Source organism: Trichoderma evansii (genome assembly GCF_050947405.1).
Source record: "Trichoderma evansii strain SZMC 28006 chromosome Unknown GGI43scaffold_11, whole genome shotgun sequence".
NCBI lineage: Eukaryota > Fungi > Ascomycota > Sordariomycetes > Hypocreales > Hypocreaceae > Trichoderma > Trichoderma evansii.
Window position 1 is genome coordinate 749,209 of NW_028145195.1, and position 18,171 is coordinate 767,379.

The following is an 18,171-nucleotide window of genomic DNA, read 5'->3' on the forward strand; positions in this document are numbered from 1 at the left end:
CTATTGCTAGTAGCTGCCAAAAGCAAAGTAGTATCCATTCATTGGGAGGTTGCATCTGTGCATGGGTATGCGATTTGATGAGCCGCCGCATTGAACGGAATGCCTTGCCGGATGGACGTGAACCAGTATTGATTCTGAAGCAATTCTATCGATTCGACCGCGTACTATTGATCAGCTAGCAGCTCAGCTACGAGTCCTGAAACCGCTCGTCTCTCAATCAAAAACACTGCCCGGCTCCCAAAAAAGGGGCGGCGCCCACGGCCCGCACTCCGAGATGAGATGCTATTGAGGGACGGCTGCCACACCAAACGACTAGGCGCAGGACTTGGTGCGGCACTCTCTGGAGAAACTTCCATAGTAGACTTTGCCTGAGGAGATAGGGCCGAAGTTAAAGATGGACCCCGCCATCCCCTATTGATTGATTTCCTTCAATAGCAGCGGCGGGAGGATATTGCGTGCTTGACATGATTCGATTGGCTCCGGTGTAGAGGCACGAAGGAGAGGGAATTGGAGCAGCGTTCTGATCAAGCAATTGGTAAAATATTTCCGGCCGTACTCGGCAGCACATAGCAATGCAGTAGTGGAATAATATCCAGCTGCTCTTTTCGGAGTTCTATTTGCCTCCCCTCCTCTGCGGACAATTCCTTTGTTGCAAGGGTGCTGCCTCTTTTGGCATGTAGTCTAAAACCATACAGTGTACGGAGAAATGTCTGGGCTCTCTTTGTCTGTGCAACATTGCGTTTCCCGAGACAAGAATAATCCCTTGGCTTGGCGCGAACCCGCTCGCTCGATCGATGTGATTCTTGCCGCTTCTTCTCCTTCCCTCTTTAAACCCTTGCAAGAGCCCTTTCTGACCGAGAGTGAGACAAGAGTGGAAGTGTCTCTCCCAAAGAGAGCAGTTGCAGAACTATTAGCACTGGGATTCTAAATAGGGCGATGCTAGCACTTGCTAGCACATGTAGTAAGATGAGAGAGAACCCTTTGAGCCATGCAGTTGGAATCTCGAGACCAGGGGGGCCATGAAGAGTCGATGGAGACGTAGTTTGAATCCGATGCTGATAGTTTCAACCGCAATTACTGCTTGTAGCAGCGCTGTAGACTATCAGGCAGGCAGGGTATGTAACCTGCCATCCCGCTGCGAGCCCTCTAGGCAAGCGAGCCGCCAATCCGGGACTTTTTTCCTGGCGATGCCGGAGGTGGGGAGCGCCAGACGGATGCTGCGTCTCAAGGGCTTACTGTGCTACTTTTGGTGGTTCCGTTATGTGCTGTGCTATCATTAGCCTCCTCGAGCATGCCGTTAGTGATTACGTGCGCAGCAGCTAGAAGCACACTGGAGATGTGGATGGGGACGAGGACGTGTTTGAGGCCAAACGGCTGCTGGACTGGGCAGGTCGCGAGACGGAGTATTTGCCATGGCACGACCAGTCGATGCTCACCACGTGTGCTACATGCCACTACATGTCCGAGCATGTAGAGCTAATGTCGATGCATGTAGATGCATGTACAAGCAAGAATATGTGCCTAGGACGAGCGAGTGGAAAGTGCGTATTCCACAGCCAGTTGGAGGAGCACTCAGAGCACCTTTGGGCGCTGCCACCGGTAGTGGGTTGCTATCTTTGGTGGCGCTGATCAATAAGGATGAGAATAGAAACACAGAGCACACCGTCTCTGTTTCGCAGATCGTATCACTTCGTACTATGCAATGGAGGCCAGCTGGGCGAATCAGCCTCTGTGGTGGCTTGGGACAAAGTGGGAATGGGAGGAGACGATCCATCCGGCTTGCGCAACCAACCAGATCAACCCCCCTTTTCTGCCTCCTTCTCCTGAAGCTCCTTTTATGTTTGTTTGTATTGAAGCCCAATGACGTTGTTATGATATTGTCAATTCTTTGCTTGAACAAAAAAGAAACAGAAAGAAGCTGTGCTCAACAAAAAATCAAATGCATGTCTTTGTCGCCTGCAGCCAGCATGTACGAGCTCATGTATGCAGGTATGTATGTCATGTTTTGGTTTTGGGCATACATGTAAGCAGCCATTTGAATTTCCACGGCCATGTCCCTGTCCCTGCACTGAGACCGGCCTTGTTGCACGTGTCTCGGCAGTACATTCGACGAGCATGGAGGACCCAGAAGGAGGGGATGCGATGCCAATACAGGTAAGACAGCCAAGGCCCAGACGCTGCGCAAAACACGGACAATACGATACTGTATGGAGTTTTCCCACCACACGTGCTTTTGCCATAGAAATTCAAATCATCCGTGCTCGTATAGTTCCAATATACGCATTCACTAGCAGTATTTCATTTTCATTGCCTATTTCCGGCTTCTCTCTCTCTGTATCTTCCTCTCTGCCGGTTCAGCCGACACTCCCCTTTTTATCCTCTTCTCCAGACCCGTCCAGCCTCTGTTTCTGCCGGGATGCAACCTTCTGGAGGCCTTTGGAGCATTTGGAGGGGCACCAACTCAACTGTAGCTGCGCTGTGCGTGCCACTGTAGCGCAACTGAATTCCAGCGCCCGGCACCTGGCACCCACTGTGCCAGTATCAGGCCTCGCCCCCTGCGGCGCCAGAGCCCACTCCCCAAGCCCGCTAGAGCGCCCCCCTGAAGCCTCCCAGCCCGGCCTGATTCGAGGCTCTGCCGCCCCCACCAGATCCACCGCCACTGTTTAATGGCCTGCCTGGTTCGATTCGATCCGAAGCCACCCCTTTCCCTGCTCGTGTCTCACTGCCTCAGGCCCCCAGACTCGAGGCCACGCTGGCCTCAAGATAAAGAGACCACCATCGCCGCCAACCACGCCGCTGCCGACCATCATTTGGCCATACAACAAGAAGCCACTCTGTCCTCTTCCCTCATCCAGGCTCTGACTCATCCAACTTGAGCAAAGCCACCCGCGCAATCTCGCTGACTCATTCGTTTGATTGGGTCTTTGCTGCCTGCCATGCAGTGGGCGCATCTGCACCAATAAGACACCTGCTGGAACGAACCATCGCTTTGACAAGCTTAAGCCAGGCGTTTGACATCTGACGCTTTGATATCGCTCTCTCTCATCTCCACAGCGCGCCGTCTTCCTTAAGAAAGAAACAGCCGCTAGAGTTGCTTCACGTCACTTTGCATACACCAACTCTCCACGCATCGTGAGCAACAGAGAACCGAAGCAAAGACACATCCAGATCACCAAACATGGCGTTCCAGCAGTCGTCTCCGCTCATCAAGTTCGAGGCGTCTCCCGCCGAGTCCTTCCTGTCAGCTCCCGGCGACAACTTCTCATCCCTCTTCGCCGTCTCAACTCCTTCATCAGTAGCCACCATGGATCCCATGGAGATGATGACGCCACAGTCATATGCTGATGAGAAGCTCGAGTCTCGCCTGTCGGTGATTCCCGAGCAGGACATGGACGACGAAGACAAGGACATGGACGACGACACAAACCCCACAGAATCCTCTTCATCAGAAAAGAAGCCTGTCAAGAAGAGGAAATCATGGGGCCAGGTGCTCCCCGAGCCCAAGACCAACCTCCCTCCTAGGTATGTTGAAGAAGAAACAACTCTTCAAGCTTTATCAATACTAACCAGGTTTGGCTTATAGAAAACGAGCCAAGACTGAAGATGAAAAGGAACAGCGTCGCGTCGAGCGTGTTCTCCGGAACCGCCGCGCCGCTCAGTCATCGCGAGAGCGCAAGAGGCTCGAGGTTGAGGCTCTCGAGAAGCGCAACAAGGAGCTGGAGACACTCCTGATCAGCGCCCAAAAGACTAACCTGATGCTCGTCGAGGAGCTCAACCGCTTTCGACGAAGCTCAGGTGTCGTTACCCGCTCTTCATCACCCCTAGACTCACTCCAAGACAGCATTACATTGTCACAACAGCTCTTTGGCCCCCAAGACGGCCAGAAAGTCGACTCTACTAAACAGTCCTTGATGGACCAGATGATGAGGTCCGCGACAAACCCCACCGTGAACCCCGCCTCTCTCTCTCCCGAACTCAACCCCATCCCCGACTCCGCCAACGAAGACTTGTCCGAGGAATTCGAAGAGACCACCGAGGAACAGACCAAGGAACAAATCGAGACCAGCGAACAGCTGACTGTCGGCCTCTCCACTGATTCGACACAACGTCCTGCAGAGATGTTGTGCGACCTGCCGTGTCAATCGGTGGAGATGCCTCAGTCGTTCCCGGCCTCGCAGACTCCGACGCCCACTGCCTTGGCTTGGGCTCTGTACCTCAGGATGATGGTCCTTTCAGCCTCGGCTCTGCTTTCGGCTTGTCAGCGGCCCTTGATGCAGATCGCTATGTCCTCGAAAGCGGGCTTCTCGCTTCTCCCAACTCCTCAACTCTTGACGACGATTATCTGGCTGGTGACTCTGCCACCTGCTTCCAGGATCAACCTTCCTACGACTTCTTCGACATCAACGACTTCCTCAACGACGACGCAAACAACGTCGCCTCCGACATTGTGGCAGCGAGCAACTATGCCGCTGCGGACCACGAGCTCGACCTCGAGATCCACGACCCTGAGACTCAAATCTCTTCGGACTATCCTATCCAGCAGCCCCAGTCTGGCGCGTCCTCTCTTGGATGCGACGATGGCGGCATTGCGGTTGGTGTCTGAGGGACGCGACGATCGGGACGGGAGCTCAGACAACGAGTCTTGTGCGACGCGCGGCGATTGCGAGCTAACTCAATCTCTACGCAGCGTTACTTTGCCGTCTAGAGAAGTCCTCCTCACTCTCCTGTGGGCCCTAAGGGTCGAGGAAAGGAAGATCCAGCAAAAGCAGGCCGCGCTTCTCGTCTCCGAGAGAAGCGCCTCAGCAGACCAACTATCAGTATCAGATTCAATTGTTCTTAAAGTAGCGGGTGTTAAGCGAGCTAAACCTTCTCGACTTGACTATAGCGGTGGCTCCAAGCGGTCACGGCTGTCGAGGTAATCTTTTTGTCTTTTTTTTTCTTTTTGTGTATTCAAAATATCAAGTTTTATTTTCATCATCTTCACCTGCGGGAAAAAAAATCCCTGGCTTAGGGTGGAATGGGTTGGCGGCATATATTCAAAGGGTGGATCAAGGATATGTGTTGGAAACGGCGCAACGCGGGAATGGCCTTCTCTCAAAGGCAGAGGAGATAGAAACAGAATAGCCATTCATGACCTGGCTACACTTTACGATTAGGTGTACACTATGTATAATTGAGCAAGCGTTGCCGATTTCCTCTACTTTTGATTCTCTCATGACTGTGACTGTGATGTGTCTCTTAAAGTTGATTGTAGTAGTGTTCTATCTGATATAGTATAAGCCATGAATCTGCTCGCTCTCCATCATCCTTCATTTATACCACCCATCAATTCCAGCACTTTGATTTAAACTGAAGTAAAGCTAAAACTCCTAGGCGCCTGCTAAATTGATATGCCCTTTACATGCCTCCGTCCAACATACAATGCCCTACAATAACCCTTCTTAGTAATTTTACCATAAGCCGTCCATCTCCCGCATAGCTTCCTCTTCATCCGCAAAATCATGTCCCTTGTCTGCTGAAGCTGAGCCATCGCCCGCCTTCTTCTCCGCAGGCTGCTGTCGATCTTGCGCTGCTGCTTCTGCGATGAGGGCTTCTAGATAGTCGTCGTCTTCTTCTGGGCCATTGGCACTGGTCGTAGTGTTTTGCTTGGCGGTAGTTGTAGTTGTAGCAGTAGTCTTTGTCGTGTCCATGCTCTCTGCCTCTGCCATGAGCGCTTCTAGATCGTCATCGTCTGGGAAATTTGCACGGGCTGTAGTAGTAATTCGCTTGGTAGCAGCAGCAGCAGTATTTGGTCTGGCTGTAAGAAGCTTCCCCCTGTCCATATTCTCTGCTTCCGCCATGAGCGCTTCCAAATCGTCATCGTCAGGCATGTCGTTATTCGCCGGCGGCGCTGCCACTGGCGCATCACGAAGCATATTCACAAATCTTCTCGCTCCCCGAGGAGTAGCGCCGTATAAATCGTCATCGTCGATGGTGACGGCTCCAATGCCTAGCTCGTCATCGTCATCGTGGCTCGCTTTGGGGCGCCCTTCGTTGATCCAGTCGTTTCGCGCCGTCACGAGGGCTTTTTTGTGGCCGGCCTTTTCGACCATGGTGAGGGCGTCGAGGAAGCGGGCTTTGGGGAAGAGGTCGTCGAGCCATAGTTGGTAGAATGAGAGGAGGCGAGAGGCATCTGAGAACTGCGTACCGAAAGGTTAGCTGGAGTTAAGAAGCTTTTGGAGAATTGCATACTTCGTGGCCTTTGCCTTTTAGCTTCAGCCCTGCGGCTCGTTTTCTGAGCTTGGGGATTCCAGCTGGGCCTAATAGTCTATTGAATTGGTTGTTAACATAAATTGCTATTTTATTATAGAAAATATTGTATATATACCTTTCTTCATCAAGCTTTACATTCGGAACTCTCACACGCTTCTGAACAGAAACCTCCTCTTCGATTCCCAGCCCAGAGTCTGGCTCTTTTCTCTTCTTGCTTGATGATTCTGGCGGGGGAGTTGGAGATGCGAATGGGTTGTCTAGGTCGTCGTCTAGGCCATAATTGTCCAAATCGTCGCCATGCGCTGGTAGACGCTCTGATAATGACATTGGTGGCATGATGTCTATTTGATTTTTAAAAGAGAAGCGATCTGAATTTGCGAATAACCAACAATAATCTTCAATCTGATTGACGATATCTAGCTAACAGCTCTCTAGACGCGTCTCTACCTTATCGATTGCGGGGGGACCGCGTCTTGGCTTAAAGCACCAAGAAACCCCACCAAGGCTTTTAATTGATTCACGTGATCCAACCAGCACATCGTCCCCACGTGATTTCTCGCATCCTCAGGCACTAGCAATCGCAAGTTGCAGCTCCGGGATATCAGATCTCTCGATCCAGTTGAGCTGCTGCCGCATTTCGGGGGTCGCAAATCTATTCAGAAAATGGCCTCAACAACGACCAAGCAGTCCTACGTTGGGACAAGCAAGGTCGTCGAGACCAAGTACCCGGTATGTCCCTTTTATGGCGCAATTGGGCGTCCAATGGAGGAGAACTCATGGTGATGGTGATGGACTGACGTTTTGGGATTTAGCTCATCGACAACGACCCGTACGTTTCTGCTCTTCTCTGCTCTTTTCGGTTTACAGCTTGTGGAATTTGAATGGTTGGACACGTTGGAGGTGGAATTGGCGAATGCTAATGTGTTTTGGACAGTCACTTTAAGCGAGTTGTCGGATATGCGCGAACTTCAGACTACGTAGCTGGTGCAGCTGCCGCGGCTTTTGCTCCCGTCGGTCTCTACGCCCTCGAGAGACTCGCTCCGTCACATGTTGGCAGAGGCGGTTTCCCCAAGGCCTTGCGCCTTGCCGGATTCATCGGTTTGGCCGGCGGTTTCCTCTACTTTTACCAGCGATCAGCCCGTACGTTTTTTTATATACGACCCCTCATTCTGCATTTGGACTTTGGACAACTCGGAAAATTCCCAATGGATAATCTCAATGAGACTGACATGCTATCACAAATAGTCCGATTCTACGGCGCCACCGAGAACGCGAGAGAAGTCGACATGGACATGCGGGAGATGGTCGCCAAGGTCAAGGCCGGAGAGCCCCTCTACGGCGAGAGCAGACTGAACAGCCACCTCCAGGGTGTTGCTGCCCGACAGAGCAGATACTCTGCCCTCTTCTTCAGCACCGTCCCTTGGTTCAACTTTGTCAACCACAACCAGCACGGCGTGGACACGGCAAAGTACTATCAGCAGGCTGAGAGGGAGCTGGAGGCGGAGCGAAAGTAACTAGAGACGAAAGGGGGAAGAAAGAAATAAAGAGGAAGGAAAATATTTGTGTATATTTTAGCGAGAATATCTACCGGTTCTTGCAGAGTAAAGAAAGAACAAAAAAACGTTTTGAAATTTCAGGTGCCCCTTTGATTTATATGCGATATAGTTTTGATTTGGTTCATGATTGGGCTAATGGACTGCGCTATGTTCTGCGGTTCATGCTACTGATATTTGATATATCAATGCTACCTTTGAAGAGCCGTTTATTTCTTTGCAACAGCTATTATAGAGATCTGGTAGCGTTACACAACGTTGGTTGACTGTATCAAGATTCGCCAGCTGCAAGTTTCACACAACAAGGGCATAAGCTAACCTTCTGTTGAGCTGACGTAAGAGGTTACATGTGCGCTCTTCATTGCGCTGGAACATTTGAAAGTGTTCAATTTTTACGTTGAAGATAGAACAGCAGGGAATATGCCAATTTCTTTCTCAACCCATCATCTCAAATCAAATTGTTCCACATTGACTAGTATGGGATTTAGGGGAGCAGGGGTTGAAATCATCGCCATGCAAAAGAAACTATATACCTAGATTACATATAGTTTCGATGTCCTTGCATAACCTGGCGAAGCGCCTCTGCCAACTCTCTCTCGTCTGGGGTGTCCCGGATTCCGGCCGAGAGATCGTCTAGATCAACATCCCGTTCGTCAGCATAATTGAATGCTTCGAATTCGTCATCCGAATCATCCTCGGAATCACCCGGAGGGATGTCTATGAGCATTTGGAACCAGTCTGGGCCACTCTCAGGGGAACGTGCATATGTGGGAGGTCTTAAACCCAGAACCCTGCCTGCTGCGGTATCTTCTACCTGTGTCCCTTGTTTCAGTTCAACAACGATCCACGGATACAAAGATGGTTTCCATTTGTAGCAACGAGTCATCATCATTATGGCCTGGTTTCTTCTTTCGTCTTTGTCCGCTTCCTCATCAAGAATGATGTCAAGATCGTGGCCTCCGTGTGCGTACTGCTTGCCGTGATGATAAACTTGTGCTCCGGCTTACAAAAACTTCGACCATTGTACCATCCACTCGTCAAGCATGGCTAATTTCTTTTCCAAATGCCTGGGATTGAATTCATCCAACTTAGTCTTGACAAAAGTCACGTATTTCAGGTATTGTGTCCCGCAGAATGCTTCAAGCCAGGATATAAAGACAGCATGTCCGGTCGAGTAAATGCTGTTTAGCTCGTGAACATAAAGAATGCCAGTGAAGATTGAATGCTCTCGAACTGTTTCGATACACGACACAATGTTGCGAAATACTTCTTCACTCGTCGTCCTGGTATCGTCAAACCCAGGGGTATCAACAAATATATAGAATTGGCCATCAATTCTGGCACGACCAAGTTGATACTCCCGAGTTACTGATGGTTGTTAGTGATGGTCGATTTCTTAAGCTATAGGACCAACCGAAAAATAAACGAAATACTTACCAGAATGTATGCCATCGCCTGCATATCCCCTTTCGCCCACCAACGCCTCGAACAAGCTTGACTTGTCACAGCGGAGAAGGCCCAAGATGAATACAACTCGCGATCTTTGTCTATTTTATTATAAGCGAGGCTGTAGCAATCAAAATTAACTACTATACGATATCTGGTCAACACATATTCTAAAATACGCTTAGTGATACCTTTCGGCGTATGTTCTGTGCTTTCACCATCGCTTGGCTCGCTCTGGCCCGGAGTAAATTGAGGTCCATTTTCTGATGGAGTGCTTGTAGATCCTTGTTCTGGCATGCTTGAGCCTGGGTTTGCCATGTTGCCTGTATTTTTAATGAACAAGCAAGTGGTTTAATTGATGAATGGAATCCTGAGAGATAAACAAGACAGCGTTGGAACTACCAGCACCGAAGTATCGCGTGTTGGGCGCCAATGTGTGTAGTGCCTATCAGGCCGCTGGGATCGTTGAACCAATCACGACTAGGTGCTCACCCCCCAACGTCTGGGAAATATTGCAGCTTTGCGCTCAGTTTAAACAGGAGTGGCAGGTTGAGCCGGGTAATAATATCGCCCAGGGGTCACGGATCCGATCTGTAATAAATAGTAGCACAGAATCCAATTCAAGGCGGCAGCCTTCAGGTCACATACGAGGGTATCAATTACTGCCTGCTAACGTGTCGCCATGGCTGTTTCACGAGAAGCCACCTGAACTTGGGGATGGAAAGTTAAGGGCCCATGGCTGGATTTATAAAAAAGAAACGCTTACTCTTGCTATTGGGAAAGGAAGAAGTTGGATATCGAATCAGCAAGCAGGTTGAGGCGGATAACGCCAGTACGTACCGAGACTGGAATACATGCAACCCTGACTTTGTTACTGCTAGGTATTCTCCTGCCTTGCTTAGCCAGTCATTAGAGAAGAACTGCTGTCCTCACCTCAAAGCAACTTCGTATATTCAAGATTTTCTCGCTTCTTCGGGAGTTAGTGTCTATATTGCTGTCATATTCGTTTCCATCTTATACTAACTTATAATGCAGAGATGCAATTATAAAAGCGTGTTTTTGCGTAAATGTCTCAAGGTGGCACATTGCAAGACAATCGCAGATTTTTAACCACTTATTGTACCAACCTTTGTAGTATGTGCGAATTTCCAGTATCTACTCATCCTAATACCCTAGCAATCTGCGCTTCAATCTCCAAGCCTGATAGGTCTGCGATGGATATCTTGCCGGAGTTACTTCTGCCAACTCTTCAATCCTCTGATGTTCAGATCCTACAATGGATGCATCAGTGTCCAGATACCTGTAGACGTGCGCATCTGGATCAGCAATCAGGCGATCCCGCAGCGCAAAGAAGAGCTGGAAAATCTGATTCGTCTGCCATCGCGTGCCAAAGAGCCCCGTTAGCAAACCTACAATGGCACTGCCAAATGGAGCATATGCGACGATGTTTCTGTATACATCTCCATCACCAATCTGCCGGTTATCAGAGACAATTCTCTGATCCGCTGCTGCAATCTCCTCGTCAACTTTTTCAGCAGAGATGACCTGCCCACTTGGATCGTTTTCCCTGATAGCCTCAAGCATCCACTTCAACACGAGATCGGAAAGTACTTCGTTTGGCTCGATAACTTTGCTCGCCCAGCTCCATCTGGCCAGCAGTCGTTCCAACCACCCACCGCCAAACATCCGCAAGAACTTGAAGCGTTGCCGTCCCAGGTCATAATGCACACCTGGGAACCATTTCTGGGTGATTCCAAAATCATCTGGCCTCCCTGGGTGATGACTCCGCTTGGCAAGACAAGGAGTAAAGATGTAAAAATCATCGTGCAAGGACATGGCGTGATATACAAGCTCGACGACGGTTGAAACCTTTTGGTCGTGAAACGTTGGCCAGTCTAGCCCAACGCCGCCCACAAAGTCTGGGATCCCAAGGCTGCCTACGGTGTCGAAAAGGCCCAAGAATTTCACAGGCGGCATTAGTTTAGGGGTTCCTGGACTTTCGTCGCCAATTAGGGGCCAGCTTGCTTTTTGACGGAACTGTACAGACTGGTGCGAGTGCGGTTCGTTGATGGGATCGTCGGAGCGATAGATCCTGTACACTTGATGGCACAGAAGATCCGTCTCGGCATTGTCAATGGTGCCGTCCGACTTTCGTATAGGCTTGACGATGCCGCAATTATTGATCATGCCGGCGACACACCGCACCATGTATGCACCTCTAGAAAGGCCAAACATCCAGATTTGGCGATCAGGGTAGGTGTAGTTATAAACGATGAATCTGTAAGCGGCTACGCATTGGTCGGCAATATCTTGAGCTGTTATTCCGTTGAAAACATAGCTGTATTATATCAGTAATTAAACAATGAGACGATTACTACGACATACTCGAGAAATGTGCTTCCAAGCCCAACGCCGTGGATATACCACGCCTTGTCGCCCTCGTGGTGGATGTCGGGCACCTTGACTTTCGCTATATCAATTCCAACCATTTTTGCTAGTAGATAGATGTTGGACCGAGTATCGGCCTCGCGACCACACCAGCTACCATCGGCAAGGATGATGAGAGGCCTAGGCTCGGCTTCTGGTGAGGATTCTGGTGAGGATTCCAATGCGTCGGACTTGGAACTAGACATCATGAACAGACAAGATGTATGGACTACGCTTCACGTCGACTGGTAAACATATGTGACTGTGCACATGGTGAGTAAAAGAGATCAAGTAGTATTGAACATTCTAGGAAACTACTTCAATTACAAACATCACATGTAAATCATGTTAATAATGAGCCAAAAGCCCCAAGCCGCCAAGCTATGCATCCTCAGTAGGGGGCACAAGCTGAATTAATAAACAGAGCTGAGCTGATTCCCATATATTGAAATATAGGTTCTGCAGCATAAAATCCCATCAACTTAAGGTTTGATAGCTCTTACTTGGATGCCGTCGAAACCGCGCCAGCCAAGGGGGTTGCTCAGCTGGTCGCAGGCTCGCGACATAAATGCAGACCAAAATCAAGGGTAGGCATAGCTACTGCTTGTTAAAAGTAGGCATGATCAGCTCTCACCCGCATGCTGTGCTGCTAGTCACATCACGCGGCTTGAATTCACCGAAATAAGGTTTCTGATGAAGCCGGCGTCTTTGAGATTCTCGTCGGCCAATGGGAAGTGTTAGATGCTTCCGTAGGGCTGACACAGAGCTGAAAGTGGTTTGCAACCAAGAATGGACTAGAACTGTCAAGCTGGCAGAGCTGGAAACTAATTTCAGTCTCCAATTCGTATCCAGTAAATCCAATAATAACTACCACGGCGACGACATTGGCCAGAACCAACAGCGGCCAAGAGACTAACCCATGACTCTAGGCCAACTGGCTTCTAAGACTTTCATCGTTTGAAGAACTGACAACATATCTAGCTATAAAATATCTAATGGTCACGGGTCCAGTGCTTCTAAAATTTGCCTACAGCGAGTCTCTACTGAGTGGACTCTAGACATATGTATGCGCGTGTGCGAGTGTGTGTGGATATGCATTTCTATTGTCGCCAAACGGGGACCATCTGGCTATCGATGCAGTGTACGAAGAGAAGAATTACTAGTTGCTTTACATGTTTTCCCTTATACGTGCTCAGCTCCGTATTTAATTGACGCAATACATCTCAATCCAAGAGGCTACCAAGCGATAGGGTAACGTTGTTAGAGGTGCAAAAAACGATGCTCATAGAGTGATAGCATTTCGTCTGTCAAATAAGCTTACGTCGAAGTGTTCTAGTTTAGCATTACTGCTACCTGGAGATGAGATTGTGTAATATCTTTAACTCCATACGGTGGTATGAAAAAATATAGCACTACAGTAATGTGAGACAACATACTATTACTACGGTAATATGAGACGGTATATAGAGTAATCTGACTACACCAAGGAGATGCTATGATGACAGCTATGTATCATATGCCTGACGCATGGCTACCCCTTGCTTTGTGCTCTCCAACCTTAAACAGAGCTCGAAGCGGCAGTGTAATCCGAGAAATCACCAGGCTCTGCTTGTACAATGCAAGCCCGTTAAGCACATCTAGTCAAGCAAAAGGTTCCTACAACCAAGCGAATGACAATTCGCTCTCGCTGGCTATCTACACCCCAGGTCAATATCGTCGAGAGTCCCTAAACCTAGATTATGGTAAAGCAGTGTCCCCCATGTGGTACACTGCCACACTGCCACCGATGGTCGATTATCCACGGATGCTTCGAAAAGGGAATTGCCGGTGCATACCGGACAGAGCCCGTCTTCTTCAGCTGGGCTGGCATGCATGTCTTTGCCAACGATTCTTCTCTTCTTCGTCCACACATTGAAGAAACTGACAACCAGCTCCCGTATATCGACAGGGATATCTTTTCCACCGGCTGGATGGCTCAGAATCGCTGCCCAGGTTGCAACGTGCCACCACTCGTCAACGAACCGCGAGGGCTCAGCACCTCCACTGGTGTATCCCTCCACCACCCCTGGAACTCTTCCGCGAAGTTGGACACTCTGCAGAACCCTACCCAGGAACAGGTCTTGCATTTCCGGAGAGAGATGTCCTATTCTTCTTCGACTCCATGCCACGACTCGATTACAGACTTCATTGGATACATGAGGGCGTGATTCTCTCAATACTCCTAGAACGGCACCCGGGGCACTGACCTCGACAACTCTGTCATTGCGATCGCCTCGTCCGTGCCACCGTATAGTGTGTGCCACGATCCACGACCCGCACCTGGACAGAATCTCCTCAGCCTCAGACTCGGTGACGTTGTCGACAAGCTGAATCAGCTCATCGACCACGCGGATCAATCTAGATTTAAGCCGGGGAGTATGATCCCAGATCAGCAAGTTTCGCATTCTCTCTAAATGGACCGGATTGAAAGGTGGATTCTTCCAGGAACTGACATGATTGGCGCCTCGACAGAGGATTTCCATCATCTCTTCTGGCCAACCATGCTTCTCGCCGAATCTGCGGATAGACACTTCACTGGGGGCGCGTCCGCGAACCTCGGTGCTCCACCACTTATGCGGATGAGCACCCCTATACTTCAGCCAGCTTGAGCCTGCAAAGTGGTGAGCCCCAATCACCAAGTGTATGCGCTCCAAGGCAGCGTCGTTGCCGGCATCTGCGCCTGCAATGTCGACCGCCATGTACAGGGACACAATCCCCCATAAGGCAGCTCCCTTGCACCACGACTCTCCCAAGGTGGGAAGTTCCCAATCTGCCACACCCCCAGACATTCGCACCCATTTAAAGCCTTGATGTACGGCGGCTGCGCAAAACTCGCCCAACTGACCGATCCACTCTGCGCCACTGGCAGTCCTGCATGTTCCTCTAACAGCCCCATGCAGGTACGCAGCATGGAGTGTTGCAATGGCGCAATCATCGTCATGGAGAATATCCAACTGGGGCACGCCGGACACCAAGAGCTGCGATTCGAATTCGATAAAGTCTGCTATTCCCTCCACCCATGGCTTTTTGCTGCCCAGTACTTTGTTGCGTAGGAGAAGGGGCTGTGCGGCTCTCTGGGCGGCATCTGCACAGTCATCGATGTCTCTGCAGTCGTTGTAGACGTCGACCATGAACTTATCCTTATCATGCCCGTACAACCAGTCAGCCCATATGTAACCGTAGCTTTGAGATGACTCGAGACAAGTTCGCTCTGTTGAGTCGGACGAGGTAGCTGACATGGCGTGGGGATGAGAATCAGCAACCATGGCGTGTTTTCTCGGCACTCTTTTGCAGGCTGCAGCACCTTGATCAATGCCTAATGGCGGCGTATCTGAGACTTTAAAGAAATTCCGTATTTGCTATTGAATGTTTCTTCTCCGGATACTTGATGTAGGGACGCTGAGATCAATTCTATAAAGGTACTTGACAAGACAAGCGGGTCGGCCAGTCTACTTTGCTCATCGTCCGATTAAATGGCTATTGGCTGTTATTTAAAAAGCCATGTACGGTATGAAGTGAAGCCCGTAGTCGAATATTGTCATGTCTCAGGTGTCGTCATATCTCAGTTGCTGTCATGTCTCATGTTATCATGTGTCAAACAGTTTCGGGTCTTCAACGGGATAGTTGGCGACTAAATTGACATATTCTACACTAGGCCAGTATATAGTAATATTTATAATGCCTCCTCACTGCCTGGTCCTCGGCTTACAAGATGTCGATCCTGATATATGTTTCATCGACACTCTCAAAATTATGTGGACGCTATGTCTCAGAATGGGAGTATTTCTGTACTCGTATTTAGTGCGGCCGCTCTCGTGCCAGCCAATTGCGAAATATTGCAATAAGGATCCTCTGATGGGTATTGATGTAATGCGTGAGAATATGCGTGCTACTCGGAAACACAAATTTCTTGAATGAACTTGCCAACGATATCTTCATCTTGGCAATACATTTGAATCAAGGCAGCTGCTAAGGCCGGCGATTTTGACGGTTGAAGCTGAGAATATAAGAACACTTCTGCCGGTCAATTTCAAGGGCTATGGTATCGAGTATCGTTTCCAGCGCCTTGGGCCACTCATTGGAAAAGGAATATTTACTAGCGATGGTGAGCATTGGGCAACATCTCGGGCCCTTATCCGCCCAATTTTTGCCAGAGAGCAGGTTGCAGACTTGACAGAGTTTGAAAAACTAATTACCCAACTCTCAGAACTAATTTCACGAGGTGGAAGTGTTATTGATCTGCAAGAGTTATTCTTCCGATATTCAATCGATTCCGCCACTGCGTTCCTTTTTGGACAGTCAGTTGGCAGTCAGAAGAAGACTGCAAAGTCAGAATCTGACGTCGCACATGCATTCGACTATGCTCAGGAGTCTATTAGAATGCGAAAATTATTGGGACCACTGGGTAAATTCTACAGAGATCCCAAGGCGGACAGATGTAACAAATTCTGCCAGAGTTTTGGCCAGCAGTTTGTTGACGAAGCGATCCATGCCGTTGAGTCTGATAAAGATGAATTGGTCAGCAGCTCAGGATCAAATAACCACAAGTACATATTCTCACACGAACTGGCAAGGCGCACAACTGACAGGCGTCGAATCTTGGATGAGGTCATGAACGTGCTCATTGCTAAGCAACATATTCTTTATGCTTGCGAAGCACCCAGCTGTCTGGTCGAAACTGCGGAAAGAGATTGCCAGTCTGGATGGTCGAGTGCCGACTTTTGAGGAAGTTCGCAGCCTCAAATATCTCAAGTGCTGCAAGGGCGAAGGCGAGTACAGTATGAGACGAAACGAGGCATCACCTTGCAAATTGAGCTACAGCTAACAACACCACCTAGCACTACGGCTTCATCCCGTTGTACCACTAAACAGTCGCGTGGCTATATGTAATACAGTCTTGCCAGTTGGCGGTGGCAGAGACGGCACCTCGCCTGTCTTTGTAGCAAAGGGAACGCAAGTTGCCTGTTGCGCCTATGCGATGCACCGACGCGCTGATATCTACGGGGAAGACTCCCATGAATTTCGCCCGGAGCGTTGGGAAAGCGAGAAGTTTTAGCCCGGCTGGGGGTATCTACCATTCAAGGGAGGGCCGCGTCTTTGCATTGGCCAGCAATATGCCCTGACTGAGGTTGGCCAAGGCTCTATTCGAAAAAGGTTAATACTAGAACCCGGCCTGGCCGTGCCGGTTGCGTCTCGAGGAATCGGAATGACGCATCTAGAGGAATCGGAATTAAACGCTTGCAAGAAATTGGCCATGATGGGGCAGAGATTTTCATGTCCAATGACCCACAAACGGCATTGTTGCTACCCATTGGCGATGAAATACTCGGCTGGACAAATCCTTATTTCTTGGCATTTTCACGATGCTGCTGGCCCTTGTTCTATCCGCACCCTGAATAGGAAATTTTCAACTATTCTGGCCATCTCGGGACCGAGAGAAGAACGAGGGCGAAAGCGAGCAGGCAGCAAGTATTAATCACCCTGGATATCCTTCTCCCCTCACATATTCTAGGTTCTCGGCCTGAGATGGATCGAAAATGACCGCGTGGTTGACAGGCGTGGGTAGCATCCTTTGTGGAGCAGGGAACCGGGACGGGATGGATGCTGCAACTAGAGACATGTTGCAGCTTTTCAGCTTGGTTTGTGCAGTGAATTCAACCAGGAACGTGATTAGTTCATTTACGCAATACACTCACCGCGGATGCGAAGAACGAAAACGCCGTATGTGTATACGGCGTTTGCGCGGTGAAGCGGGAATCCAGTTAGAAAAGGTCCCATAGATCTGCGTAGAAAGGCAGTGCTTCCTGATGCGGGTATCCATTCGTTGGGATATCATGAAACTATCGTCGTCGTCTTTTCCTAAGCGAGAAACTTTGCCCAGCGCAAATCAATCGTCGGTTGTTTAGCTGCGACACACACGGACGCTACTGCAATACGATCGCATGGGGCAGCCACAAAAAAGGAGCGGCACGCCTAGCCTGTACCGCTACCTGGCTGGATGAATCATGCCGCAATAGCCGCAAGAACAGATCTGAGTCAATCAAAAGAAAAGAAAGCAGCAGCAATAAGTGTGATCCGTCATTAACTAAACATCGCTGCCGCAAAGCCGATATTGTTCAAGCAACTGGTGCTTACTTGTACTGTATCCCATTCTCTTTGCCCACGTCCACTGGGCTAGTTTTAGCATAGCCGTCGTGTTACTAATAGCCTGGTGGAGAGAGAGCCGCGTGTCCATCGGGACGGAGCCGTGTTCGGGAACGTGTGGGGAATCAATCGGTAGCGCAATTGCCAAAGAGGGTAATCGAAAGATACTGGATCAGCATCTCCATTCTCTAGCCAGCCTCCATCTCGGACTACTGGCGCAGATAGGATTACATTATCAACCAAGGTTGGCAGAAGAGAACAGGTAAAACGAACAGCTGGCCTATCAAACAAGATATGGGCTTATTAGTCT

General features: G+C 49.6%; 8 protein-coding genes across 8 annotated transcripts; 4 read left to right on the forward strand and 4 right to left on the reverse strand.

The window, feature by feature from the left end:
* The first annotated feature begins 1,879 nt into the window (after positions 1-1,879).
* Positions 1,880-2,923, forward strand: GGI43DRAFT_59136 (uncharacterized protein). Its single transcript, XM_083210055.1, has one exon. It carries the CDS (start codon positions 1,984-1,986, stop codon positions 2,665-2,667), a length of 684 nt encoding a protein of 227 aa, XP_083060243.1. The 5' UTR covers positions 1,880-1,983; the 3' UTR covers positions 2,668-2,923.
* GGI43DRAFT_59137 (transcription factor HAC1) lies at positions 2,924-4,984 on the forward strand. Its single transcript, XM_083210056.1, has 2 exons — positions 2,924-3,522; positions 3,584-4,984. Exons 1-2 carry the CDS (start codon positions 3,179-3,181, stop codon positions 4,917-4,919), a joined length of 1,680 nt encoding a protein of 559 aa, XP_083060244.1. The 5' UTR covers positions 2,924-3,178; the 3' UTR covers positions 4,920-4,984.
* Positions 4,985-5,289: 305 nt separating this feature from the next.
* GGI43DRAFT_59119 (replication fork protection component Swi3-domain-containing protein) lies at positions 5,290-6,713 on the reverse strand. The gene is made up of 3 exons (XM_083210054.1): positions 6,368-6,713; positions 6,232-6,307; positions 5,290-6,179 (listed from the first exon to the last, which is right to left on the reverse strand). The coding sequence occupies exons 1-3, from the start codon at positions 6,586-6,588 to the stop codon at positions 5,451-5,453; spliced, it is 1,026 nt and encodes a 341-aa protein (XP_083060245.1). The 5' UTR covers positions 6,589-6,713; the 3' UTR covers positions 5,290-5,450.
* Positions 6,714-6,810: 97 nt separating this feature from the next.
* Positions 6,811-7,883, forward strand: GGI43DRAFT_406449 (NADH-ubiquinone oxidoreductase 21 kDa subunit). The gene is made up of 4 exons (XM_083206146.1): positions 6,811-6,981; positions 7,065-7,081; positions 7,187-7,392; positions 7,498-7,883. Exons 1-4 carry the CDS (start codon positions 6,916-6,918, stop codon positions 7,764-7,766), a joined length of 558 nt encoding a protein of 185 aa, XP_083060246.1. The 5' UTR covers positions 6,811-6,915; the 3' UTR covers positions 7,767-7,883.
* A 460-nt stretch (positions 7,884-8,343) lies between these two features.
* On the reverse strand, positions 8,344-9,569 carry GGI43DRAFT_384317 (uncharacterized protein; the record flags this gene model as incomplete). The annotated part of the gene is made up of 4 exons (XM_083203503.1): positions 8,344-8,778; positions 8,833-9,173; positions 9,243-9,352; positions 9,415-9,569. 4 exons carry the CDS (start codon positions 9,567-9,569, stop codon positions 8,344-8,346), a joined length of 1,041 nt encoding a protein of 346 aa, XP_083060247.1.
* A 746-nt stretch (positions 9,570-10,315) lies between these two features.
* On the reverse strand, positions 10,316-11,884 carry GGI43DRAFT_427832 (T6SS phospholipase effector Tle1-like catalytic domain-containing protein; the record flags this gene model as incomplete). The annotated part of the gene is made up of 2 exons (XM_083208884.1): positions 10,316-11,589; positions 11,637-11,884. 2 exons carry the CDS (start codon positions 11,882-11,884, stop codon positions 10,416-10,418), a joined length of 1,422 nt encoding a protein of 473 aa, XP_083060248.1. The 3' UTR covers positions 10,316-10,415.
* A 1,249-nt stretch (positions 11,885-13,133) lies between these two features.
* GGI43DRAFT_406454 (uncharacterized protein) lies at positions 13,134-15,186 on the reverse strand (the record flags this gene model as incomplete). Its single annotated transcript, XM_083206147.1, has 1 exon — positions 13,134-15,186. A coding segment is annotated over exon 1 (1,610 nt), but the record flags the coding sequence as incomplete, so codon positions are not given.
* Positions 15,187-15,491: 305 nt separating this feature from the next.
* Positions 15,492-16,927, forward strand: GGI43DRAFT_423230 (n-alkane-inducible cytochrome P450; the record flags this gene model as incomplete). Its single annotated transcript, XM_083208212.1, has 6 exons — positions 15,492-15,584; positions 15,684-16,334; positions 16,375-16,486; positions 16,556-16,750; positions 16,805-16,845; positions 16,883-16,927. The coding sequence occupies 6 exons, from the start codon at positions 15,492-15,494 to the stop codon at positions 16,925-16,927; spliced, it is 1,137 nt and encodes a 378-aa protein (XP_083060250.1).
* Positions 16,928-18,171: the final 1,244 nt, after the last annotated feature.